The sequence below is a fragment of the Erigeron canadensis genome, chromosome 4, assembly GCF_010389155.1.
Source record: "Erigeron canadensis isolate Cc75 chromosome 4, C_canadensis_v1, whole genome shotgun sequence".
Lineage (NCBI taxonomy): Eukaryota > Viridiplantae > Streptophyta > Magnoliopsida > Asterales > Asteraceae > Erigeron > Erigeron canadensis.
Window position 1 is genome coordinate 44,098,638 of NC_057764.1, and position 27,257 is coordinate 44,125,894.

General features: G+C 32.2%; 4 protein-coding genes and 1 pseudogene across 4 annotated transcripts; 1 reads left to right on the top strand and 4 right to left on the bottom strand.

Annotated features, from left to right (window-relative positions):
* Nucleotides 1–1,489: 1,489 nt before the first annotated feature.
* LOC122597696 (palmitoyl-monogalactosyldiacylglycerol delta-7 desaturase, chloroplastic-like) lies at nt 1,490–2,973 on the bottom strand. Its single transcript, XM_043770266.1, has 5 exons — nt 2,476–2,973; nt 2,216–2,356; nt 1,996–2,136; nt 1,812–1,918; nt 1,490–1,706 (listed from the first exon to the last, which is right to left on the bottom strand). Exons 1-5 carry the CDS (start codon nt 2,971–2,973, stop codon nt 1,490–1,492), a joined length of 1,104 nt encoding a protein of 367 aa, XP_043626201.1.
* A 516-nt stretch (nt 2,974–3,489) lies between these two features.
* Nucleotides 3,490–5,943, bottom strand: LOC122597698 (palmitoyl-monogalactosyldiacylglycerol delta-7 desaturase, chloroplastic-like). The gene is made up of 5 exons (XM_043770267.1): nt 5,649–5,943; nt 5,393–5,533; nt 4,933–5,073; nt 4,116–4,222; nt 3,490–3,694 (listed from the first exon to the last, which is right to left on the bottom strand). The coding sequence occupies exons 1-5, from the start codon at nt 5,931–5,933 to the stop codon at nt 3,490–3,492; spliced, it is 879 nt and encodes a 292-aa protein (XP_043626202.1). The 5' UTR covers nt 5,934–5,943.
* A 908-nt stretch (nt 5,944–6,851) lies between these two features.
* LOC122597699 lies at nt 6,852–8,743 on the bottom strand (annotated as a pseudogene).
* Nucleotides 8,744–9,940: 1,197 nt separating this feature from the next.
* Nucleotides 9,941–12,811, bottom strand: LOC122597700 (palmitoyl-monogalactosyldiacylglycerol delta-7 desaturase, chloroplastic-like). The gene is made up of 5 exons (XM_043770268.1): nt 12,512–12,811; nt 10,811–10,951; nt 10,576–10,716; nt 10,351–10,457; nt 9,941–10,248 (listed from the first exon to the last, which is right to left on the bottom strand). Exons 1-5 carry the CDS (start codon nt 12,809–12,811, stop codon nt 10,044–10,046), a joined length of 894 nt encoding a protein of 297 aa, XP_043626203.1. The 3' UTR covers nt 9,941–10,043.
* A 10,021-nt stretch (nt 12,812–22,832) lies between these two features.
* On the top strand, nt 22,833–26,081 carry LOC122596000 (PTI1-like tyrosine-protein kinase At3g15890). The gene is made up of 4 exons (XM_043768495.1): nt 22,833–23,022; nt 23,166–23,313; nt 24,841–25,103; nt 25,200–26,081. Exons 1-4 carry the CDS (start codon nt 22,970–22,972, stop codon nt 25,846–25,848), a joined length of 1,113 nt encoding a protein of 370 aa, XP_043624430.1. The 5' UTR covers nt 22,833–22,969; the 3' UTR covers nt 25,849–26,081.
* The last annotated feature ends 1,176 nt before the right edge of the window (nt 26,082–27,257 follow it).

Genomic DNA, 27,257 nt, shown 5'->3' on the forward strand with positions numbered 1-27,257 from the left:
CCCTAGCTTAATCTTCTGTGGCTTTCTTTTTGCCACCGTTACCGTTAATAGTAAAACATTTTGTTTTCTTGTCATTATGTTATCTGTATAATTAATTAATCTCCATGTACTTCGTATTAAACATTATCTTACCCTTGGCGCGTGGTAACCCGACCACTTTTTTGTAACCCGACCAGACTTTTTGCAGCGATCCTGACAGGGGGCCCGTTTTTATTCTGCCATATTTACCATTATAGACATGAGGACCCGCATTTTTTTCACTTTTTGCAGCGAGGGTCGCTGCAAAAAATGGTAGTGGTCTAGATACAAAAAAATAATGGTTGGGATATTAGGGGCGTAATTAAATGAGTAACTTTTTGTACTTTTTTAATCTTCTTTCTAATGCAACTCATTTGGAATACTGGTCATTATCTATGTTGCAATTGTTTATCGATGAATGCCTAATCCTTTCCCTTTCCCTTTATACATACTTTCTTTTTAGCTTAAATTTTAGAATACTAATTGAACTTTTACCTTTTTATTATTAGGTCGCATATATTGACTTTTGAATAATGTTCATTATCTACACTACTCGCTATCATTACTACACCATTATCACCACGTTCGTCATTTGCACGGACATCCATTGAGTTAGTTAAGAAAGTACTGAAAAATTAAAGAAGCAATTGTTAATACACAATTATTAGCTGATATTGCTAATATTATAGTTTGTCTTAAAGTCCTTAAACCTTTTACATCAATCATAACTTAGATATGTTCTAACTTTAACGTAACCGATAAACAACCCAAAGAATTAGAAGGAAAATAAGGTTTAATTACTTTGACATTAGATAGTTGACAATATGAATTGTTTGAAACCATTACCAGTCTTCGATCTAGAATTTGTCAATGTCTCGAATGGCTAGATGCGTAAAAGTCAATATAACGGAAATTTACATCAAATCTTGGGCTACTGCAAAATTCTAATGTATTAAGATTACTCTACCTATTCATGTTCTAGGTAAAATAAAACAAATATTAAATTTATTTATCTTTTTATTATTATTATTTTTTAAATAAACGATCTTACACAATAATAGCAGGTAAGCATGCAACAAGCTGGCGCCGCTAGCCTTTTCTGAATTTCAAAACCTAATCTAGGAAAAATAAACACATGCCCCTTTGGAGTAGAGATACATATTGCTATGCATAACTCGTTGTTTTATTTGTTTTACATCAATACTTGTTTTAATTTACAATAACCAACCCCACCTATTCATGTATCCTATGACAATATTTATACACACTCTGGTTGAGACCTTAGAAGAGCTCACAAGAAAAAAAGCTGGCCATATATCCATCATGTTTTTACCTTGCACAAACTTGATTTTCCAGTGTTGAAGTTGGGTCAAAAGATTAAAATAAAGAGTTTGAAATAACTAATAGATCGATAAAAGTAGTAATAAATAGAAAACTAAATGTGGACATCAATATATAATCAAAAGTCAAGCTACAGAGATTGAATTGAATTGGTATGAATTGTCCTTCTCTGAATATCAATCGAAGTCGGCAGCTTAACTTTAGCAGCGAGTCCAATAATCTCAAGAAGCCGAATTACATAATATGTGATATCGATTTGCCACCATTCTAGCCCATGTCTTGCTGAGTATTTGAAGGCATGATGGTTGTTGTGCCATCCGTCTCCCAATCCTATTACTCCTACCCACCTGATCATCCCATCCATATATATTAAAAGAAAGTTGTTGTTAATTATATCAGTTATCTTAATTAATATTGTTCAAGGCTGACAGGGTTGTTGCTAATTAACTTACGCGTTGTTGAGAGAAAGATCCCCTGTGTACCATGCTTGATCTCCCCGACCGTGACAAACTGAGTTCACTAGCCATGTAATATGATATCCCCACACTATCCTCACCCCCTGCAGATTATAATTTTTTTTCCATAAATAAATTTGTTCATACACGTACAAAAGTAGGATGTAATTTAAGTTCATACCATTCCCCACACAACAAATGGAAATCCTCCAAGTGCATAAAGGAGGAGGGCTAGTGCTATTGGATGTGCCATGTAACTTCTTCTTAAGAATCTATAAAATGATTGTTTCTCCAAATCTTTGACATTATCCGGCTCTAGACGCTACAATAAGAATATCAAGGATAATTATATATATCGAAATTTACAAAAAACAAAAAGTTTCGTTCAAAAAAATACACACCGTTTTTTGAATGTTCTTTGTATCAAACAACCAGATAATGTGACTAAACCAGAATCCTTTGGTCGGGCTATGTGGATCTCTGTCGGTGTCACAATATTGATGATGATACCGATGTGTACTCACCCAATCTATTGGATTCCCCTGCATATATGATATAATCCATGATTGAAACCAAGAATTATGAATTTTGTTACAATGACATTTATATTGAGCAAATATATTGCTAGCTATTTTGAACTTTAAAGGTTAATTGAAGTCACCTGAAGAGCATGAAGCCCACAATAAGCAAATGTGTACTCAAGCCATTTGGGGATTATGAAGCTATAGTGCGACAAGTGCCTGTGGAAGGACAGATTTATTCCTAGAAGACGACTAAGAAAATCCAACCCAATCGTCACCTTTAATGCTGCCCAGTTGAATGTAAAGGGTGCAAAACAGCATAGTACATGCAACGCCAACATTGCTCCTGCTGCCAACATGTCAAACTCTTTCCATTTCCTACCCCAATAGACTTCACTCGGTTGCTTAACCGCGTCACCAGACATCATAATTCTCCCTTCTCCTCCATTTCCGGGCTTCACATTGACAATTTGCAATGGGCTTCTACTTCTATGGTTTTGGGTGTTTATAATACTTATTCTTGTTTGTAAAACTTGCATATGTTTGTAATACAAGTAAGATGGTGCACATTTTGGGTGAATATTGTGGACAAGTTTTGGAAATAACTTTGCATACAAAGGTGGAGCTAGCAACAGCATTGTGTGGTTTTGATCTATGTATTAAATGATGATATATTTTTTTGTATGAAATAAAAGTCATGCAAAATTTACCTAGATTAACAAACAGGCGCGTAATAAGAAAAGGAGGCAACAAAGTAGTGAAAATGTTGTGACCTTTTATTGGTGTACCGAATTTCATCCATGATTTTTTATGATACGCTTGAGGGGAGAATATTTTCAAATTATGTATTATGGATATAGAAAAATTTTAAGCGCGCACCATATCATATACGGTATCTTCAACAATTGATTGCAAATTTCATCTCATCATAAAGTAATAACAACCCATCGGAACCGACCGATTACAATGTACACAAACATTATTACAACTCTCTTTAATTGCTACGACATTTTTAAGTGATCACATATTAGCATTTCTTTCGCATTCGATCTTATCTGTTGTTTAGTATATATCTAATTAAGAGGCTAATTAAATATCCGTAACATTGTAGAACTTTCGGAAAATCAAATTAGGTAAATCAATGATGAATAACTTCAAGTTTTTGAAGCAAAGGTCTTTTTCTGAATATCACTTGCGGTTGGTAGCTTAACATTAGTAGCCACCCTGATCAGCTTAAGGAGACTAATCAAATACCATGTAATATCGATTTGCCAACGTTCCAACCCATGTCTTGCAGAATACTGAAATGCATGATGATTGTTGTGCCATCCCTCTCCAAATCCTAGTATTCCCACCAATCTGATCCATCGATCGGTGATCCATATATATATTACGGGTTGTCAGTAGTGTATATATCTTTGATATCTCGATTCTCAATTTGAGATCACCATATAACCAGTTATATTGTCTCGCATAGAAAGTAAAAAATGAAGCAAGCAAGTATGGGTTCCTTTACAGGCTCAAATGGTTAATTTTAACGTAACACAATGTACATGATGCCTAAAGGCCCGTTTGGTTGTCAGAATCTGATGGAATGAAATTTGGATCTTCTTCCTTGTCATGTTAGCTTAACATAAAAAATTCGAAATTCCATTCCACTGGATTCCCATAAATTCTAGGAATTAAGGGCCGTTTGTGTAACTTGAAATGACCTCAATCTCATATATATATGCATACAGGTAAAGGAATAGAAATGTTTAAATGATCGATCTCTACTTACCGATTGTTACGAGAAAGATCTTTGGTGTTCCATGCTTGATCTCCCCATCCATGACAAACTGAATTCACTAGCCATGTCATGTGATACCCCCACACTACCCTCACTCCCTATTATTAGTAATAAAAATATACAGTTCAGTTTATCAATATTGACTTGTTTCTGCTTCGACAAATATTATACCAAATTCTACTGATATTGTTATTTGTCTTCAAACAAGATTTATTCGGTTGAGATCCTCTCAAGTTATTAGTCTTTTAAGTTGTTTCAATTTGAAATTTTATGAGAAAAATAAAATAAACTGTAGACCCTTATTTTATTTTAACTGACCTTTGACTAATTGACCGTGGACTATTTTACAATGTTCAAAGCATTTTGATTGGTTTCACATGACCAACTTGAAGATTTCTAGTTTGAAACGATCTCAACCCAGATTTAATATTAAACTGTATATGTTAGACACACATTCCTTCGGGATGTGGTTCGACATGTATAGTGCTGGTGGTGTTGTTAATGTAAAAGTAGTTGATGTGAAAGGGGTGACATATTTATTTTAGTTTGCTCTTAAACCGATTTGGATGTCATTTAGGAATCTACCACTTACGATTTTGAGTAAAGTAGCGGGTCAAACTCATGCATTTCCAAAGAAAAGTTGATTTGGTCTCTTCGAGTTAATATGTAGCCTTGGTGACATATTAATCAATATTCTATAACTAGCCTTAATAAACTAAACTCTTAGGACATTCTATTATATTGTGTGTCTAAACCCCAAATAGGATTAAAATGGTTTTTTGAAGTATAAGGATGCATTATTTCATACCATTCCCCACACTATAAATGGAAATCCTCCAAGTGCATATAGAAGGAGGCCAAGAACTATGGGATGTGCAATGTAAGTTCTCCTTACAAACCTATAAAATAATTGTTCCTCCAAATCTTTCACATTGTTGTGCTGTCCACGCTACAACAAGAACATATATAGAGGGTAAAACATATATTGGCATTAGTAAATACTCTTTTCGTCCCATTTTAATTGTCCTATTTTGATTGGTCAAGTATTTTTCTTCCGACTTTGACCATAAATATCTTGATGTGTGTTATATATTAGATGATGAAAGTTATATTAATAAAAATTGCATTTAAAACTCAATCAATTCATATATGTTATATCAAATGTTATATAACACAAAAGAAACTATTTATGGTCAAAGTTGAAAGAATAAGACTTAAAAAATCAAAATTGACCCTTAAAATGAGACGAGTATTTAAAGAACTCGTACCGTATATCTAATGTTCTTGGTATCAAACATCCAGATGAAATGACTAAACCAAAATCCATTAATCGGGCTATGTGGGTCTTTCTCTGAATCTGTGTATTGATGATGATAGCGATGTGTTCTCACCCAACTTATCGGGCTCCCCTGATAATAATCCATCAATCGATGATTCAAATCAACACTTATATATATATATATATATATATCATTGTGTTAATGGCATTTCAATGAGCAAAGTTAGTTTAATGTTTTAAGTCACCTGAAGAGCATGAAGCCCACAATAAGCAAATGTGTATTCAAGCCATTTGGGAATCTTGAAGCTTTTGTGCGATAGGTGTCTATGGTAGGAAAGATTAATCCCAAGAAGACGAGTCACCAAATCCAACCCGATCGCCACAACTAAAGCATCCAAGGTGAATGTAAATGGTGCAAAAGCACATAGCAAATGCAAACCCACTATTGCGCCAGCGGTCACCATGTTAAAATCTTTCCGTTTCCTACCAATGTAGACTTCCTTCGATTGCTTAGCCACCACTTCCGACATTAGCTTTGTTTCAACTTTAGCTCTTTTTGATGTCACTGTGTGTACTACAACGGTAATGGCCGGGTGGTTATGATGTTGTATATCTTTATATTACCAGTTAAATGGTGGTGGTAAGATGTGGAGCTATCGATGCCATTGGATGGTGTTATGCTAAGTGCATAGCTTCTTTTCTATACAAATGATATATGTTGATGAAGACGACATTGAAGTCATGCCATTTTTACCTAGATTAACAAACACGTATGATAGTAAACAGAAACTTACACGGTAATTGATTGTGATGAAAGAAATAATGTAAATGTAGAGTATCTTTTTAAATTTATGAAGTGCGAATAAGAGATATATTGAAAAGACATGTTTATATTAATATGCGATTACTTTTAATTATTAGGAGCAATATATTTGCACATTTTATAATTTAATCATTTTATAATTTAATCAATGAAAATGACTGGGTTTGTAGTTGGTATTGGACTCGTTTCATTTGGAAGTTATACTTTGACCAGAATATTGTTCAAGAATTATAAGATGGGCTGAAGATTACAATAGTCCAAATTGGGCTTGAAATACTTATCTTTATTGGGTTGACCAAAACTTGCAAAACAAAATACTTACACCGATCTACCTATGGGCTATGGGATTCATCAATGAATCCGATCATTTTAGTATGTTAGTACTATTTTACTATCGGATGAAGGAAAAAGAATTTTACACTAATATAATTATCACATACACAAAACTATTGTACTTAATTAGTGTGGTTCTCATAACATAGTGATCTTTGTATCTATATGTATGGAGGATTAAAATATCGGTGTAAACCTCACCTTGAATGGGTAAAGATATAAGCTTGATTTGTAAGCAAGGCACCTAAATATAATACAACTTAAATGTTGTTAGTTTGTTACTCGTATAAAATAGAAAATCAGAAGACTCTGATATTAAAGTTAATTAGGTTAAGGCCTAAACCCAATGAGGCAATGAAGGACTTCCAAAACCAAAAACAGATTTTACAAATTAAGATCAAGTTTTGGGAAGGAAAGACATTCTTTGAATATGAGTTGGGCTTGGTAACTTAACATCAGTGGCCACACCAAAGATCTCAAGAAGACGGATCGTATACCACGTCATATCGATTTGCCACCATTCTAACCCATGCCTTGCTGAGTACTCGAATGTGTGATGGTTATTATGCCATCCTTCTCCAAATGCGAGTATTCCTACCCACCTGTACGTTTCCCGTCTTCATGGGTTATTTTTACAGTCAAGTAGAATTTAAGTATTTAACAATAAAGGCATAAAGCCGTAAATTAATTAGTAGAAGACCAGGTTGTGATCACTCACCAATTGTTACGAGAAAGGTCACCAGTGTCCCATGCTTGTTTTCCCCATACATGACAAGCGGAATTCACTAGCCATGTAATGTGGTACACCCACACTATCCTCACCCCCTATTTTCAAAATAAACATTTCCATGGATCTTGAGAGGTCATATATACATTTTTTAACTCATAAGTAATTAACGGAGGTAGTATATTCAACTCTGAAGTAATTAATTAGAGCATGAATGATAAAACTATATACATACCATTCCCCATACGATAAAAGGAAATCCCCCGAGTGTATATAGAAGAAGAGCGAGTGCAACCGGATGTATGACATAAGTTGTTCGAAGAAACCTGTAAAATGGTTGCTTCTCCAGATCTCCAACATTGTTGGGTTCTCCACACTGCAATTCAAAATGCACAGGCTAGGTAAATGTTGAACGTACGTACACTTGGTGTAACAAACTAACTAGATTGAGGGTATTTCATACCCGTTTGATAATGTTGTCCGTATTAAACAACCAAGTCATGTGACTATACCAAAATCCTTCAATTGGGCTGTGTGGGTCTCTTTCGGAATCACAATATTGATGATGATAACGATGCGTGCTCACCCAATCTATTGGATTCCCCTAATCATAAACTCGTTATTGTACAAACCTTTATTGCAATTTAAAATATTTGGAACAAAAATCGTACTGAAATAAGAAAAAGAAATAGAAAGCACACCCCATGCTAGCTAGTAATTAATTTGAAGTTTGAACCCGTTTGCACACCAAAATAAGAAATGTTTTCTACGGTTTTATATTTTTTACGTTAAGGATACTTACTTTTATGTATAACTTACGAAATACGAGTATTATTAGAAATGCATAATCTAGTTTTAAAACGTAATGTAATTTTAAACATTCGGTAAAATTAAAAAAACAATAGAATACCAGCTAGAAAGAACCGAATATATATAATATTACCTGAAGAGCTTGAACACCGCAATAAGCAAAAGTGTATTCGAGCCATTTTGGGAGCTTAAAGCTTCTATGCGACAAATTTCTATGAAATGAGAGAGTAATACCAAGAAGCCCTGTCACCACATACAACCCAAACGCCACCGATAGCGCAACCCAATTGAACGTAAACGGAGCAAAGCAGCACAGCAAATGCATCCCCGCCCGCCACTACTCCAGCCGTTACCATATCCATCACGTTCCATTTCCTATCCCCTTTCACCATCACAACCGACGACACGACAATCCTTCCTTGTTCTCCATCACTTTCTGCCTTCGCTTTGACTTGAAATCGTAATGCATTATGTCTTTTCAGTACGTAATTATAAATATTGCATTTGTACTGGTTCTAGCTTCTTAAATAATTTAGAACCCGCCTTTGGTTATTAGCATAGACTAGCTGATGAGGTGTTGCCGGGTAACGACGACGATGAAAAATTTGGGAGAGATTGGTGGTATGTGGTGGCGCTATCAGCGACATTATTATTAGTAATCCGGTCACTAGCGCTGCTAGCCTTGTATTAATTCGTGCATTTGTAATACACGTACGTACGTGTTTGTACACTAAGCTAGAGAGTAAGACAGGGACGATATATATGATGAGATCCTGATGAATGACAAACACTAGATAAAGAATACAACGTACGTGGCAAATAAAACGATAAGGTTGTGATGTTTTCTTTGTATATACGTAAAAAAATCTACCACAAAATGTCAAATACTGATTAAAAATGTCTATTACGAGTAGTAATTACTCTGTAATATTATTGGTGCAGCTGAATTTTTGGTTCAGAAGGTAGCTTCGACACTATTTGTTGTGGATCTGGATTTCGAAATTTGAGCATTTTTTTTGCTAAAAAAAAAAAATAATTACAAAAAGGTTTTACTTAGAAAACAATGAATTGAATGTTGGTTTTAGGCTTTTAGCTACCTTCTAGTACACGTACTATTATAAAGCCTAGCTAGCTTTAATTTCTCACTAATGATCATTTATACAAAAACACGTACTAATATATTCTTGAAGAATTATGGTTGCGTTTGGTTTACATTTGATAGAAGTGAAATATCGGCGGTTAGACTCGTGCGACGATGTGAAGATATGTATGGGTATCTTGAAAATACAACAATTCTTTTACACTGTATTCTCGAGTTTTTTTTCAAAGGAAAAGATTGGATAAGGAAAGAAAAAAAAAGAAAGAAAATTATATGTTAAAAAGACATTCTCAAGTTACATAAAAAACTAATGAAAAGAAAAAAAAATATAAAATTAATAGTATTCTTAAGTTAGAAAGAAAAGAAAAGAAAAGAAAAAAGTTATAACTTTACAATTATGTCATTTTCATCATAAAGTTTTCAATAGTTAAAAAGGGTAAATTAGTAAATATACACATAACTTAAAAACTAAATGGGAGGAAAATTTTCACATTAAAAAGGGCTTAGTTTTCTTTTATTCCCCTTTCCATTCTTTTAATAAAAAAACTCAAGAATGCAAAATAGAAAAGTTTTTCTATCCTTTCGTATCTTTTCCTTTAAAAAAAAAACTCAAGAATACAGTGTTATAGTAACCAGAAATGAATTCACTAAATTGACTATTGGGTGTTAAAACTACGAGTAAAATTTTACATTATAATAATAGCAGTATGTACAAACAAATTTTTATATACATAACTTTCACTAAATAAATCATGCTTATATATGATAGATCATTTTCTTTTTATTTAGGCTCACACCTAAACCGAATGAAGGACTTCCAAACGAAAAACAGATTTTACAAACTAAGATCAAGTTTTGGGAAGGAAAGACATTCTTTGAATATGAGTTGGGTTTGGTAGCTTAACATGAGTGGCCACACCAAAGATGTCAAGAAGACTGATCATATACCACGTCATATCGATTTCCCACCATTCCAACCCATGCCTTGCTGAGTACTCGAATGCGTGATGGTTATTATGCCATCCTTCACCAAATGCAAGTATTCCTACCCACCTGTACGTTTCATGTCTTCATGGGTTATTTTTACAGCCAAGTAGAATTTAATAATCAAGTCGTAAATTAGTAGAAGGTCGGGCCGGCCGGGTTGTCACTCACCAATTGTTACGCGAAAGGTCACCGGTGTCCCATGCTTGTTTTCCCCATATATGACAAACCGAGTTCACTAGCCATGTAATATGGTAGAACCACACTAACCTCACCCCCTATTTTCAAATATATATATATATATATTTTTCAAAATAAACATTAATATGTAGAAGTAGTATTCAACTTTGAAATAATTAATTAATAAGAGCATGAATGATAAAACTATATACATACCATTCCCCATACGATAAATGGAAATCCCCCGAGTGTATATAGAAGAAGAGCAAGTGCAACCGGATGTATGACATAAGTTGTTCGAAGAAATCTGTAAAATGGTTGTTTCTCCAGATCTCCAACATTGTTGGGTTCTCCACACTGCAATTGAAACGCACAAGGTAGCTAGGTAATCGATCAAAGGTTGAACACTAGGTGTAACAAACTAACTAGATTGAGGGTATTTTTGTCATACCCGTTTCATAATGTCGTCCGTATCAAACAACCAATTCATGTGACTATACCAAAATCCTCTAATCGGGCTGTGTGGGTCTCTTTCGGAATCAACAAATTGATGATGATAGCGATGCGTGCTTACCCAATGTATCGGATGCCCCTAATCAATAACTCGTGATTCAACATATATAAAAACCTTTTGCAGTTTAAAAAATTTTGGAACAAAAATCGTACTCAAAATAAGAAAAAGTAATAGAAGACACAACCCATACTAGTATGAACCCGTTGGCACACCATAGTAAATACGTTTTCTTCTACGAGGTCTTTAGTTTTTACATATATTAAGGATACTTACCTATTATAAGTGACGGTACCAAAAAAAAAAATCAATAAAGATAAAAAAAAATTGTAAAAAGAAAATTCAAAAAGGGGTAAAATTAGGAAATACATAACCAAAAATCAAAAATCCATTAGTTTTTTTTTAAAAGAATTTATGACAAAATATATAGTCTGATTGTGCCCTCTTGTCCTTCCTTTATACCACCGCTGACTACGATATATTATTCAAAATGCGTACTCTATAAATAAGGGTGTAATTGAGTCGAGTCGACACGGAATATTATTCAAAATTCGTACTCTATAGATAAGGGTGTAATCGAGCCAAGTCGAGTTGACACAGTGTCAAGCTAGAGCTCGAGTCGATTGTAAATTAAACTCGAAACTCGACTCAAGCTCGACTGAGCCTTTATTCGCAAGCTCTAGCGCGAGCTCTTTTTATGAATCGACACTTTCGAGCTTGACTTGACTCGATTAAGAATTAAAAATAAGTTTTAAATCAAATTAGTCTTATAAGCTCGACAATTTCAAATTCGACTCGGTAAAATTATGTAAAAATATATAATAATCAAGGGTAGTATTGTAAATAAGTATAAGCTTGATTAAGCTCGCGAGCTTTTCGAGTAGGCTATATTGAGGTTCGAGCTCGACTCGATTAAGACCTAGTCGATTTCAAATAACTGGCGAGTCAAATTCGGGTAGCTCACGAACTATATATATCGACTTGTTTACACACCTATCTATACCGTTAAATTTCAAACGTGTCAAATTTCCTTATCAGGCATATCTTTAGGCCAACATTTTAGACACATTAATCATTTTCTAATTAAAAAAATACATAATCTTTTTAAAAATTCCATGATAAAATAAAAATTTTGAAGGAGACATTTATCTCTCTTATCCTTCCTTTGATATCACCTCTGCCTATGATATATATAAGAAAATGATTAATCCTCTTAAACATTGGCTTAAAAATCTTCCGAATACTGTATGAAATATGAATATCTGATAGGGAGGAGTGGTATCAAAGGAAGGACAAGAGGGATAAATGTCTCCTTCAAATTAAATTTATATTTTATCATGAAACTATAAAAAGAATTCTATAGATTTTTTATTATGTATTTATTTAATTGAAAAATGATTAATGTGTCTAAAATGTAGGTGTCTGATAAAGACAAGTGGATGTGGATCCAACATAATCTCTATCCTAATATCACCTCTTGAATTTTCACATGTTACCATTTTTAGGCTAATGAATTTGGAGGATTAATAATTCTCCTATATATATATGTTATTCAAAATGCATAGTTTATAGAGTAGTTTCAAAACATAATTCCCGTAAAATAAAAATATAATAGAAAACCAGAAACATGTCTATAGTTACCTGAAGAGCATGAAGCCCGCAATAGGCAAAAGTGTATTCGAGCCATTTTGGGAGCCTAAAGCTTCGATGTGACAGGTTTCTATGAAATGAGAGAGTAATACCAAGAAGCCCTGTGACCACATACAACCCAAACGCCACCGATAATGCAGCCCAACTGAACGTAAACGGAGCAAAACAGCACAACAAATGCAATCCCGCCACCCCTCCTGCCGTTGCCATACCCATCACGTTCCATTTCCTATCCCCTTTCATCATCACATCCGACGACACGGTATTACTTCCTTGTAATAAATCCTGCATATGTATTACGTATTTATAGAAAAAGATATTAAGACAGCGACGATATAATGAGATCATGATGAATGGCAAACACTTGACAGATAAAGATTTCAACGTGTGGCAAAAGCGATAAGGTCATTGTGATGTTTTCTTTGTATATACGTAAAAAAAAACCACCACAAAATGTCAAATGTGTTCTTCAATTGTTAGTATATATTGGTGCAAGTGAAACATTGGGTCAGAAGCTAGCTTCGACACTATTTGTTGTGATGAAGTTCGATCTGGATTTCGTAGATTGAGATTTTATTTTATTTGATTTTTGCATTTAATTTGGCTGTTAAAATAAAATTACAAAATGTTTTTACTTAGAAAACAATGAATTGCATGGTCCTTCTTTTTCCGAACATTCAGTCGGTACACAGCATCAGGGAAACCTCACCGTATAATGGTGAAGTCTTGTACGTACCCTAGACAACAAGATGTTGACTATAGGCCGTTACAAGTATTCAGAGAAAAAACTCCAAAACTTATCATCTCTAAGAATCGAACTTAAAACTTTAGAAAACTTATGAATGTTTCTGATCAATTGAATTAATCTTCATTGGCCTTGCATGGTCGTTCTAGCTACCTTCTAGCTAATACGTACTATAAAGTCTAGCTTTAATTTCTCACTAATGCTCATTTATTTATACAAAAACACGTGGATTTCTAAAAAGTTGGACTCCTTTAATAAATGTGTATCGATTGTGTTTGTTGCGTGAACAACTCTTCGAAAAATTATGGTCATTTCACGGATGAGTATTTGAAGGAATTATTGAAATACGAACGATTAGCCAGGTCCGACTAGTGGCGTACAAAAACCGATTTAACGCAACCCGGTTTTTTGATCAATGAGACCAAAATCGGGTTTGACCGGGTATTGACCAGGATTGACCGGGTTTTTTTGACCAAAAACCGAACCTGACCCGATTTCAACCCGGTTTCAACCAGATAAAAAAACGTGAAAACCCAAACCGGTTAATAACCGTTGGGTTGGATCAAACTCGAACCGGTTAGGGTCAAAACCAGGTATTGACCGGATTTAGTTACAAGCTGACATTCGGGTTCGATTTTGGTTTCGGTTTTTGTTTTTTCTTACATGCCTAGGTTCGACGATGTGATATCTTGCAAAATAGCACAACCCTTATCTAGGAATGAATCCCATTAATTTTACTATCGGGTGCCAAAATTAATATTTTACACTATTCATAAAAAAAACTGTTTATGCAGGAATTAGATACTTTTATATATTGTTATTTTATTATAGTCGTTATGCTATTATTTGTTTGACGATATTCAACCTTAACACTTCTGAAATTAATGTTGTATAAATCGTTAGTTTTAATACCACGACTATAGTGTATACTTTTATACATTAATATATTTTACTAAGGTGTTGCAATATTATGATTTGTGCTAAATAATAGAAGATATATACGTCGATTTTCATAATCAGATTATTTTTGGTGATAACATAAATTATATCATTTATGTTCAAAAATATGTTATTACTTGTGTTAATACAACAATATCGTTGTTAATAAAAAGTTAAAAACTAAACATGAAATTTCTTTTAGTAAAATGCCGAGGTTTTTACTAGGTTATACTCAAAGTCTCAAATTGTAAATACGAGGAAAGTTTCACCTGCTCTCTCTCGGTTGCACGAAGAAAAAAAGTTGTCTCTAAAATGGAGGTAAATAAAATTTAAGGGAAATAATTATTCTTACTAAGTATTTCCTAAAAGCAATAAAATGTTACATGTGAATTCTAATTCTCTTTTTTTAATCCATTTTTTTATTTTATCAATATCATGATTTTTTCTAATATAATAACATATCTAGTGTAATGATTTTAGGATTTTTTTTTTCTAATATTAATCAATAGAGAACTAGAACAATACCCGTGTCTAACTCGGGTTATACTTTGATTATATGTTTACCTTTTAAATCATATTAGAGTTTACCTAAGGTTTTAGGATTATCCTTATTCAATTCACGACAATGGATTGTTTGGTTAAAAAATGAACTTGAGAAAATTAAGCGGACATAAATATGTTCGCTAGCCATATCATTTGTTGTATTATTTAAGACTAAGTCAACAATACATTTTTACAAATTTATGAGTTTTTTTATTGACTCGATATAATATATTTTGGTGTATTAAAATTTATATTTTGTTATGTGAAAATTGAGGGATGAATTATATGTATAAATTATGATTTTTTGTGCATGTAATAAAGTATATGTACTAATGACAATTCTTACTCATTAGTATTTTCCAAATTTTAAAACCATAATTAGTTTGAGTTAAGGACTCACCAATTGTTGTATTCCTCGTATGACTGGTCGTTTGTTTGTAATAATGGCGTCCCTCTTAAGTAAGAGGGACGTCATCATTATAAGTACTATGTACATTCTCCCAAATTATATGTGGGATAACAAAAAGATCACTAGATTATTTCATATATAACGTGAACAAAGTTTAAGTATTCCTTCAAGCAAAAATGATATGATGATCGTTGATATCGTTTGTCTATCTACGAACATATCATTAAACAATAGGGTATACACCCAAGAATAACAATAAGGTTCAAAATGACAACAAATTGCAATAACTTCAAAAATAATTAAATAAATGAATATAAACTTTGGTGGTAACGTTTCATTAAATTATACCTTTGATATGTGAAAATAAGCAATGCTCACTGAGTGAATCTTCCCTAATCATTCATCTGATGCTTAATGAGTGAATCTTCCCTAATCATCCATCTGAGTTTTATAGCAAAAGGAAGCGTGTTTGTAGCTAATTTAATCAATTAATCAATTATTCTTTTCATTGTCAAGTGTCAACTATATTCTACTAGTAATATTAAAATACTTTAATTATCATTCTCAACTCTTCCTTAAAGACTTAAAAGAAGTCTTCATGAAAAATAATCCTCGAAAGAATGGCCGGCTTAGTAATCCGTTATAAAAATATCCGGAAGAGAATCAAAAGGGGCAGTGGAGTGATTGGGTTAGAAATTAAACTCACGTTTCCATGAGCAACAAAAAACAATGACATAATACAAAGTCAATACTCAATACCATGAGGAAGAATCGGTCCACTTCAACAAAGAAAACAAAATACATGGGATACCCATGATGTCATGTTTCCTAAAATTAAGCATGAGAGATACCCATATAGCATGTATCTATAAGTGTGAATATGGGATAGAAATAGCAGGCCTTTCATGTTCACTTTCCTTAATCTATAAAGGGGTGGTATAGAAAGAGAATAGGCAAAGAAAAAAAAAAAGCCTCAAACTCTCAAAGTAGAAGTAGATATCTTGTATTTTGAGAGAAAAACAAAAACAAAGAATCAATTACAAAAACAAAGAGTTTTCCTATTTCTCATATAGTCATTTTCTTTTATATTGTCAAGTTCACTATCTTGTATCTTTTATTCCGCTCGTTTCACTTTAAAACAACAAATCACCATATACAAATTCATAACAGATCACTTAGATGGTGGTCGAAGTGGCTGATCGGCCGAGGCCCGATTTATAAGGGGGTTCGATTTTTTTTATTTTTAATGTTATATATATTAAAAGTTATATATTCATACATGTAATTAACTAAGTCTATTATAAATTCTAACAATAATCTAAAATTAAAGTATATAATTTAACCCGCATACAAAAGCTACTTACATACTTTTATGGATAGAAAAATGTTTATTCATTACGTTATCTCAGAACTGGGCAGTCAAGCCGTCGTGACATTGTCACTTAATTGTCTACCGTTTTTTTGATAACGTAGCTATTTTTCTCATTTATTGTAAACAATACATGTATATTAGGAGGAATGAAAATATGTAGTTCTCAACTTCTCATGTACCTAAAGCTTATGTATAAACCTCACACATTTTAATTTTTCAATTCATAAAAAAATAAAGCTCAATCATTTATTCATTATACAAAAAATATTTAAAAGATTAGTATGTGATGTGTTTTATACCTAAGTTTAGGTACATCACAATCACATATTCACTATTTGACATATATTATTTTAGATTTTTTATATTTTTTGAACATTTTAAATTTTAATTATATTTAGTTGTTAACTTTAAAAGTCATATTTAATTATTAAATTATTAGTCGTCTTACTGATTAATTTTTTATTGTTAGTTTATTTAGTACACTTAACTTAGGAGCCTTTTTTGTTGTTTGGACTAGGTCTATAAATTCTCGGCATTCTTAAATTCTTTTTTAAAAAAAATCATAACCTTTGGATGAAAAGCAAGACTATTATAATCATTTAATTACTTTGATGACTTCATATTCCTTTCTTAGATTTTTACTACATTAATAGATTTTATAATTAATTAATTAAATTAAACCAATCATTTAATAAACTATTTTAATTTATACTATAGTTGTTTAAATTTAGTACCTAATCTTGCAAATATCCACTCATGTTCGTTCCCCTTATTTCCCTTTTCAAAAAGTTTTATTATTATATATTTTAAATCTATAACTAAATATATTGGTTTTGATTGATTTTTTGATTTTGTTTTTGTTATTATGTTTTCAAAGTTTAAATGTTCTAAACTTACTTTTTTTTCAATATGTATATATATATTTTCACTCTTTTTTCTGAACAGCCGGTAGGTATTCAACATTAGGGGACATTTCACCGTATAATGATAAAGCTCTGCACGTACTTTAGAATAGGAGATGTAGAGCATAAGCCGTTACAGGTGATTCAAAAGAAAACCCCCCATGACATGTCACTCTAGAAAGTCGAACCCATAATCTGAGGTAAAACCAAATATAACTCCAGCCAGTTGATCTAGTCGTTGGTTGGTTAGTTTTTATTTAATCTTTTCATATTAGTGTAAACAATCGTATATTACTTTTTATTTATGTTTGGGTATACATTAAAATTTGTTTCATTTTAGTATTTATATTTTATTTTTGTTAAAAACACGGATTTGGTTCATAGTTATTTAATTTCAACTATATATTGGGTTTTAAATTGTTAGGTGTATGAATTTAAGTTTATAATTTTTATAAGCATGAATTATAAATTTAATTCTTATCTACCAACTCCTTCAAAGAATAGTTGGTAAAAGTCATAGTCACAAGTTCGAATCTGCTTAGCGCATGTGAAATTTTACAATTTTAAAACTCACATGATACTCACGCAATATATTGGAATGGATATATTATGTCATAAAAAAATCATTAATATTTGTTGAGAAATACATAATGATATGTGATACTATGAAAATTTCTTTTTCAGATTGCTATTGTGCTAAAAACCTTTTTATTTTATAATTTAGATGAGACATTATTTAATTTCAAATATATCTCGGCTCTTAAAATGACAAGTATATGAATGTTAGTTTACAAATTTTATTAACATTAATTTCAAATTAACCTTTTTTATCAACTCCTCCAAAGAAGAATAGGTAAAAGTCATGGTCAGAAGTTTGATTTTTTTACCGCATGTAAACGTTTATAACTTTTAAAACTAACATGATATTTATGCAATAAATTGGGATGGATATATAATTTTTAAAACTAACATGATACTCACGCTATATATTTCGATGAAAATAGATTGATAATGTGCTGAAAGCTTTTTGTTTTATAATTTACACGAGACATTATTTGATTTCAATATCTTGGGTTTTAAATTGATAAGTGTATAAATTTAAGTTTACAACTTTTATCAATATGAATTTCCAATAAAAAAGAGTTGGCAAACACATTGTCTGCGAAAGCTATGATCACAAGCTATGATCACAAGTTCGAATCTTCTTATCATAAGCAAAATTTGCAGTTTTGAAAACTAACATGATAAGACCTTTGAATCATTAGTGATTTTATCTTTAATTCAAAATCCAATAGTCGTTGGAGAAAAATAATTTACAAATTAACCCATTTTAATCTGATAATAATCAACTCGACATTATCAGTACTAATAATATACCTAGACAATATATGATGGTGGATAAGTCTTAAAAAAATTTAAGTTTAACATAAATTAAATTTCAATAATAAAAGTTATAAACTATAATTAATACATGAAACAAGTGGTGTGACGGCTTCGTCGGCTGTTGAATTAGGCTTATTTAACATACCAGAATATAATAATTGTAATAGTAATAATTGTAATAGTGGTTAGGTAAAATAAAAATATAGAATTGTTTAAAATTTAAGTTTATAAAGTCATTTCATGACGCAGTATAATTTCCGATGACATTATGTAGAAAGTTTAGTAATCCATACCATAGTTTAAGGAAAGTTCGGTTCCAATATTTTGCTTTTAGTTAAGATAATATTAAATTATTTTGATATTAAAATTTTCATATAGCTTTCATAATTATAATAATTTTTTAAAAGTGACCTATGTAATCAAATTAATTACACATGCTATTAAGACAATATATGTTAAACCTTTTGATATTCACGAGTAATTCTCATATTTCTTAAAAAAAAAGTATAAATTTATGCAACTAAACAAATATAAAAGTTTTGTTACAAATTAAAAACATTATTATTAAAGTTGTGATTTTGTATAGAACATTTATGATATCACATACACGAATAATATATATTTGCTATATGCATTTTGTTTTATAATGTTAATATGATAAAAAAAATTTATAATAAATAAGACTAATTATATATATACAGTGGATATAATAAATTTTAAATAACGATAACATAACTATTTTTTAACATTTTTATTTATTTAAGTATGTTAATATTTGATATTATAAAAGAATAATATTCACTAATTATATGTTCAACTGTGTAATATGCGGATTAATAATCTAGTTAAGAAATAAAACATGGATAACAAAGATGCATCAAGTTGCCGTTCAAACAAAATTGCATCCATAATAGATTTATGTTATCTCAAAACTATGTTGCTTATTAGATATGAGAAAAAGAGAGTTCGTATGATCCAACTAAAACATATTGAATTTTTTAATCTAATCTCTTATATTAATAAAACAAGATTGTTTTCAAAAATTATTTTTAGAAAAAAGATGAAATGACAAGTCTTGCTTCTTTGCTAGCACAACTATTAAAAGAAATATGACATCATAATTTTTTGTATCTTTATTATCCTATTGCTTTCATCCCCCCCCCCCTATATTTTTAATTCCTTTACCTATTTCAAATTTTCATACGGATTTTTTTCTAAAATTATCGAAAATTTTCTCGGTTAGAACAAAACAAAATTAAAATACCCGGGTTGAACCCAGGATGATTAGCTAGTTAAATAAATAATTAAATTCTGATTTAATAATATTTTCAAATCGGGTTAATTTACGTACTACGTTGAAGTATTTAGTGTAATATATCTATGAAAATGTCTAATAGCTATCCATATATGAATAAAAATATCATGATAAAAACTTTATATACAATAATAATTAAAATAAATATAAACTAACATGGTAGTCGCGCAAATGCGGCGGTGGTCGTTGCGATGACGATGTGATGGTGGGGGCGAATGTTGGTGGTAGAAGCACCGAGTATTATAGATAATTGATGTGAAATTAACTAATGTAAAGAATTAATGAAGATATTCTAAAAGATTAAGAATTAAAAGTGTAATTTAACATTAGTGTTAAAGGATAGTATATGTGAAAATAATTTAAGGGGTGTTAAATGAAAATATTACATATTTTAACATCTTAAAAAGTTAAGTGTTTTTTCTTTCTAATATATATTAGATATACAATTATAAAATGAAACCAACTCTTCGAATCTTGACAGAGGCAGGATTGAATTTAAGTGGTTGAATTACCTTGACACTATCTCTGTTGGGGGTTATGTGGGTACCAATTCGGTACATGAGATTAGACGGTTTCTATCAATCCACCGTTTTTATAATTATAAATTGATAAAAGAATATAACCATCTAATATAGTGGAGATATTTTTTTAACGCAAATTATAGATGCATGGAATAACACATTATTTATGGCCCAATGTTAGTTATGAACCAACCAACAAAAGTTTCGAGTCAGAAATCTCAATTTATACTTGACCAGGGTTTGGCCTATTTAATTATAATGGGTTTGTTTTTTGGGTCATGTAGGTTCAAAATGAAATGAGTTTGTTTTACATCAAATGAGTTGTTTTTTGGTCAAGTAGGTTGACGGGTTGGTAGGTCGCTTTGTAGGTCAAATGAGTTACTTTTTGGGTCATATAAGTCGACGTTAATTAAAAAACAAATTGATTTTAAATGTTTTGGTTTATGAGTCGACTTAAAATACTAAGATCCCAACTGGACCAAATTCAAAAAATCAGGTTGGCAAATTAAAAATCTATGACGATTTCAGATAAAATTTCCGGTTTGGTCAAGTTTCAATATGTGATATATATATAGGTTTATTCCGTAATTTGATCACCAACCGAGGATTGGGAGGGAATAGTTCTATGTGCTGTTGACACTACATATAGAAAGTATAATGACTTATTTTTAATCTTGAACCTATAAATAAATTTAACATTCAATCTCCACTATTAATAGGAGACATATTAAACAAACATGATAATTAAAAAAAATAAGTTTGGTAAAAAAATGTAGCAATCTAATGTCATTTCGAGATATATGATTTTTTTTAGATATGTTTTGAATTTTAAAATCATAAAAACAAAAAAAGTGATACAATTATCGGGTAGCGCGAAATTTATTATTCAAACAATCAATAATAGTATGTGTTTCAATTTAAATTACGTCTTAATTTAAAGTGTAAAGATTTTATTCACAAACTAGAATAACGTCCGTGCAGAGCGTAAAATGATGAATATTTATCAGAAGATTTAAATTTAGATTTAAAAATGATGCTCAAAACTTTTACTCAGGAAAAACAGGTGAGGACGAAGATGGTTGACTTCACCAACAGTCAACTTTAAAATTTTTAATGCACGGGTAAATAACTTTATATAAATAATAACTAAAACAAATATAAGTTTAGTTATAAAATAGTTAATGGCAGTTGACGAGTTCAATTGACGGATTAATAATATCCAACGCGAACCAAACCTGATATCAATATTAAGTTTGAAAACTCAATCTAGATCTTTCAATCCGTAAACCCAAACCCAATCACCAACTTAAAAAAAATTGGTTTGACGAGTTAAATGGATATGTGAATTGATTTCAAGTCATATAAGTTGATGAATTGATAGTTTGACAGGTTGACTTCAGGTTATATGGGTTGATAGGTTGACCCAGTCACCAACCACGTATTGAACTAGTTATGTTTATGTTAATGATGGTTAGGCGTACCAACTAGGCAACCATTCATTAACACCAAAAAATGCATGAGTTCGTTTACAGCCGCAAAACCTTTGATCATCTATTGAATTAAGCTTTCGTATTACTCACTTCATTATAATAATAGTAATGGCGATAAGTAAAGAAACAATTGGGCTCGGTGGTAAAGATAACTTTTTAATGAAGGGGTTTAGTACTGATAATTTTATGTTTGAATTTTGGAGGAGGTAAGGGTTTACCTTTATTGATTATCATGTTTTCGAACAGATTAGTTGATGATTTTCTCCACATCGGGTATTTAAAAAATGAAATTCTGCTTCGATTCAGTTCTCTAACGCGAACCAGATTTAAACAACATATGTTAAACTTCCCGCTATAGAATCACGACAGAATGTTTCTAGCGAAATTCACCTTAAAAAATGAAAAATTGGGTTCGGATTGCTGCTGTTTTAAAAAAAAAAAAAAAAAGGTTACAAGAAGTTTTAGTTACATACTTGTGTCAGTAGACATTAAAAACGTGTAAGTATAGACATCAAGTTATTTTTGATAAGAAAAAGAAAAGAGTCTCTTTTGATACACGAATTATTTTTGAGAAGTAGAAGAAGAATAAACGAAAGGGCCCACTAAAAGCCCACCACCCCCTTCCCCACACATTACCTACCCAGACAGAAAAGCCAGCCATGAAATGCAAGTCCAAGTATCTTTGAAAGTGATATCAAATTGAAAATGAAACCCTCCTCCCTCTTTCAAAACACAACACTTGCTTTTTCTCTTATAATAATAATCAATCAACATTTCTCATTAATTAAAAGTTACTACTATTAGATTCTTGTTACAAACTTTGCCTCTGCATGTTTGACATAATTATGGATTTGCGTTCAAGATTTTGTTGTGGGTTCGATCGGTATGTTATGTTGCTTTTGACTTTTTAAGTTTCATGTTTGGTTTTGTTAGACAGACATGTTTTTGAATTGGTATTTTCTTTCCTTTTGACTTTTTTTTTTTCTTTAACTTCTAATGAAAATGAATATATATTTGGGTTTTTAGGAAACAGAACAGGAAGAAACAATCAACATGGAGGATATTTACATTGAAAGAATTGCATTCAGCTACTAATAATTTTAATTATGATAACAAGCTTGGTGAAGGTGGTTTTGGTAGTGTTTATTGGGGTCAGCTTTGGGATGGATCTCAGGTATATTATACAGTATTATTTTCACTATCTTTAATTGCTTTTCTATGTGTTTAAGTTTGTAAGTAATTTGTTAGATTTTTTAATCAATAATTAAGACCCAAAAATCGGATGCATAGGTGATGAACTATATAGGAGTGAGTGTTTTAATATGTTCAAGGTGGATGTACATTTGTAGGATAAGTTTGCTCTGCGGAGTGTAGCTTAGTTGGTTCCTGAGATGGGTTGATTATATGTAACCCGGGTTCGATTCACATCTAAGAGGGTGTTTATGTTAATTTGTTTTTTGGGCTTATTGTAGTTTATAACTGCCAGTAAGCTGATTTTTCCTGGGTTATGAGTAAGCACTTTAGCTCAACTGCTCAAGTTGATAAGCACATAAGTTGGAAGAAGAATAGCTTTGTTGACTTTTGAAATTTTAATAAGGCTTAAAGTTTAGAATATTAGCTAAACCAAATACCTTTTAGCCAAATTCACAAGAGTTTATAGAATAACTTACTTTATTAGAAAGAAATTAGGTGAGGCTGGATAGGTTGGTTGGACCACCATTTTAGCATGTCACTTGGTGAGCTTGATTTACCTCTCACACGATAGGTGTAAATGGTCTAAAGTGGACTATTTGGAAATCAACAATTGTAAGATAAGGCTCTAACTGTGTTAAAAGAATGGTCTTCTCCTTAACTAGTCTCTTTGAATAGGTACCTGGTTCGGACCTGCAATAAGAACACAGCGTTAGTCTCACTAAAGGCACCAAAGGGAGGATGGATCACCCCTTTGATCAGCCTCCGGGGTGAGAATAAGTTTTTAGTTAATGATGATTAAGTGTAAATAGTGAATGGATACTTTGAGATCCTTAATTAGTGTTTCTAGGGTCATTAGTGGTTATTATCATAGCCGCATAATGACATTAGACTATGAGGAGTGAGACCTTAATAGAAGGTCCCTCCTAGGGGCATCTCCTGCCACGTGGCAGTTTAGTCAGCAAGGGGCTTTCCCTTCTTATTTCTTGGAGTGAGGCATTAATAAGAAGCCTTTTTTTCTTTTTCTTTAATGTTTTTTTGTTTAAAAAATGTGGTCCAAAAGAGCCAACACCCCTCCTTTCTTGATATTGAACGCGTCCCATTTCGCACGCCTCTTACCTTTTCTCTCTCCAGAGCGCCCCCAGGGGCGGTGTGGAGGGCGTTCCCGGGGCGTCCTATGCCCAAAAAGTGCCAAAGCACGCCTCACTCTAGATAGTCTTAACCACCTATAAGTACATACTTATCGTCTTATTTCTGTACGCCTGAGGTGTCTACTAGTGCCCAGCTATAGTTGCTTTGGTTAGTACTCTGTGTGTATTGTTTATGTTTTGACCTTTGGTGGCCGATATTGGGTTGGCCCGTGGAACCTGGTACAGAATACTGATTCCCTATACAAACTGTTAAAGTTTACTTTTGTATATAGATTGTGTAGAATTTATGAATTTCTAGGTTAGTGCTTCTATAATGTGATTGTTGGATATCGAGTGTTCATTGTTATGTGTATACATAGATTGCAGTTAAGAGATTAAAGGTTTATAGCAATAAAGCAGAGATGGAATTTGCTGTAGAGGTTGAGATACTCGCACGAGTCAGACACAAAAATTTACTCAGCTTACGCGGGTATTGTGCGGAAGGTCAAGAGCGGCTAATAGTATATGATTACATGCCTAATCTTAGCTTACTCTCACATCTGCATGGGCAACACAGTGCTGAATGCCTTCTTACTTGGAATCGCCGAATGACCATTGCTATTGGATCTGCAGAAGGAATTCTGTAAGCATTTTACCCTCAAATGAACAGTATATGTTTTTTATGTTGCATACGAAATCTCATATCAGAGTTTCTTGGTTGTAATGGTATATCACCCAGATATCTTCATCATCATGCCACACCGCACATAATCCACCGAGATATTAAAGCAAGCAATGTGTTATTAGATGCAGAGTTCAACGCCCAAGTGGCTGATTTCGGGTTTGCTAAGCTGATCCCAGATGGTGCAACACATGTGACCACTAGAGTCAAGGGCACACTCGGGTACTTAGCCCCAGAATACGCGATGCTTGGAAAAGCATCAGAAAGTTGTGATGTTTATAGTTTTGGTATTCTTTTACTTGAGCTAGCTAGTGGGAGGAAACCAATTGAAAAACTAAATTCAACAACTAGAAGGTCAATCACAGAGTGGGCTCTGCCATTGGTGTGTGAAAAAAAGTTCAATGAAATTGCTGATACGAAACTGAATGGAGATTATGTGGTTGAAGAGCTGAAACGGGTCACTCTAGTTGGTCTTCTTTGTGCTCGTAGTCAAGCAGAAAAAAGACCGACAATACTTGAGGTGGTTGAGCTGTTAAAGGGAGAGTCAAAGGAGAAGCTTGCTGCTATGGAGAACGATGAAATGTTTACAGCCACACATGCTTCTGATTACAATGATGGAGTATCGGTTGCTGATGATAGTTCAGATTTTGTTTCTGAGGAAAAAGAACCAAAACCAGAAATTGAAAATGTTGCGACTAGAAGTTGAAAGCCATGGTTTTGTGGTTTGTAAAAAAGATTGGTTATTGTTTGGACAATTTGTATTTACCAGTGATGCCTGTGATTGTGTCTTTTTGCCAAAATAGTGTGTGGATATTTCTGTGTTGTTTGGCGAATATGGAGCGGTTTGTTGTTGGAGTAGGAAATCAAGTACTCCTGATTTCAGGATCCGGATTTTTTTACCGGATACTATTTACGTTTATAAAATCTTTTTGGTAAAAATACTACTGCTATGTTTAACATTATTATGGTTTTGTTTTTCACCCTATACATGTATAGTATTGTATACCCTCTTGGGCTCTTGCCTCTTGGCCTCTTGTTCAAGATAACCTGCTATTGTACTAGCCTAAGTCTCATGTCTACAAAGACTAGCTGGTTATGGGGGTTGTCTTTGGTCTTGATCATTCTTTCCAACTCAAGAGAGTCTCGGAGACGGTTATGGCCTTTGTTTGGTTGGTTCCGTTGAATCTTGAGCAAAACCTAGTCTGGTGTGGGCTAGCGGGTTGATATTACAACCCAAAATATCAAATATCAAGTTGGGATTTTAAACCTTAGCTTGAAACTTGTAAATCCGGACACAGTCTATTTGACTTGACGGGTTGGTTTCAGGTCAACTTGCTTAAGGACGAAATGTTTTCCGGAGCCCTACAATTATAATGTATATAGGTTAATTACTTAATTGGGTTTTCGACTGCAAGGTTGTCAAGTCTAGATTACATAAATTTGACTCGCTTGTTTCAGACTTTCAGTGTCTGTTTAAAATGGCGTTAATATTGAAAACCCTCTTTTAATGATGGTCGAGGATTAACCATTGGACAATTTGGACTTTCGATATTTTTTAAAGTGGTTTTGCACTTTAGTTTAACCATTGGATGAAAGTTTTCAAAACTGTTATATACTTTTATGAATCATTGAAAATATGAAAGTGCTAATTATAGGCTATTGGCTAAAAGTCCAAAGATTAATAATGGAGCGAATAGCATTCATAATTCAAATATCACGATTGTGATTTATAGATGAAAAAGGTAAAACCTAATTCATGAAAGGTTTTTAATAAGTTAAACTCAGCCGATGTTTATTTTTTAAGTTAAAACTTCAACATTTTTAAAATGTTGATTAAGGGTTTTTTTAGTTATTAAGTATCGAATATATTAATGTATTAAATAATAAAGAGGTTAACTAGTATGCTTCTAGCATCATGTTTCCACCATAATTGTCAGGGGGTGAGATTTTATATTAAAACATGTGATTTTCATGGGAGAGTTTGTGAGATGGAAGGATGCTTATTACATGTTTCTAGCAACATATTGATTTTTCCCAATAATAAATGAGAAAATCACTTGATTAGCCAAATTTCATTGGGATCATATCAAATTAACCAAGTTTTTTTTGAATTTT

Bases quoted from the DNA above. Each gene is read 5' to 3' on its own strand.
- LOC122597696 (XM_043770266.1), bottom strand. From the start codon at position 2,973: ATGCTGTTGCTAGCTCCACCTTTGTATGCAAAGTTATTTCCAAAACTT. The intron at 2,357-2,475 runs GTGACTTCAATT...TCATATATGCAG, and splicing joins GTGGGCTTCATGCTCTTCAG to GGGAATCCAATAGATTGGGT. The intron at 1,707-1,811 runs GTAAGTTAATTA...TGGGATGATCAG, and splicing joins GATCTTTCTCTCAACAACGC to GTGGGTAGGAGTAATAGGAT.
- LOC122597698 (XM_043770267.1), bottom strand. From the start codon at position 5,933: ATGTCGGAAGTGGTGGCTAAGCAATCGAAGGAAGTCTACATTGGTAGG. The intron at 5,074-5,392 runs GTACGAGTTCTT...TTCTTGTTGTAG, and splicing joins CCAAGAACATTAGATATACG to CGTGGACAGCACAACAATGT. The intron at 3,695-4,115 runs GTAAGTAGAGAT...TCGATGGATCAG, and splicing joins GATCTTTCTCGTAACAATCG to ATTGGTGGGAATACTAGGAT.
- LOC122597700 (XM_043770268.1), bottom strand. From the start codon at position 12,811: ATGCAGGATTTATTACAAGGAAGTAATACCGTGTCGTCGGATGTGATG. The intron at 10,717-10,810 runs GTATGACAAAAA...TTTCAATTGCAG, and splicing joins CGGACGACATTATGAAACGG to TGTGGAGAACCCAACAATGT. The intron at 10,249-10,350 runs GTGAGTGACAAC...TGAAACGTACAG, and splicing joins GACCTTTCGCGTAACAATTG to GTGGGTAGGAATACTTGCAT.
- LOC122596000 (XM_043768495.1), top strand. From the start codon at position 22,970: ATGTTTGACATAATTATGGATTTGCGTTCAAGATTTTGTTGTGGGTTC. The intron at 23,023-23,165 runs GTATGTTATGTT...TTGGGTTTTTAG, and splicing joins TTTTGTTGTGGGTTCGATCG to GAAACAGAACAGGAAGAAAC. The intron at 23,314-24,840 runs GTATATTATACA...GTGTATACATAG, and splicing joins AGCTTTGGGATGGATCTCAG to ATTGCAGTTAAGAGATTAAA.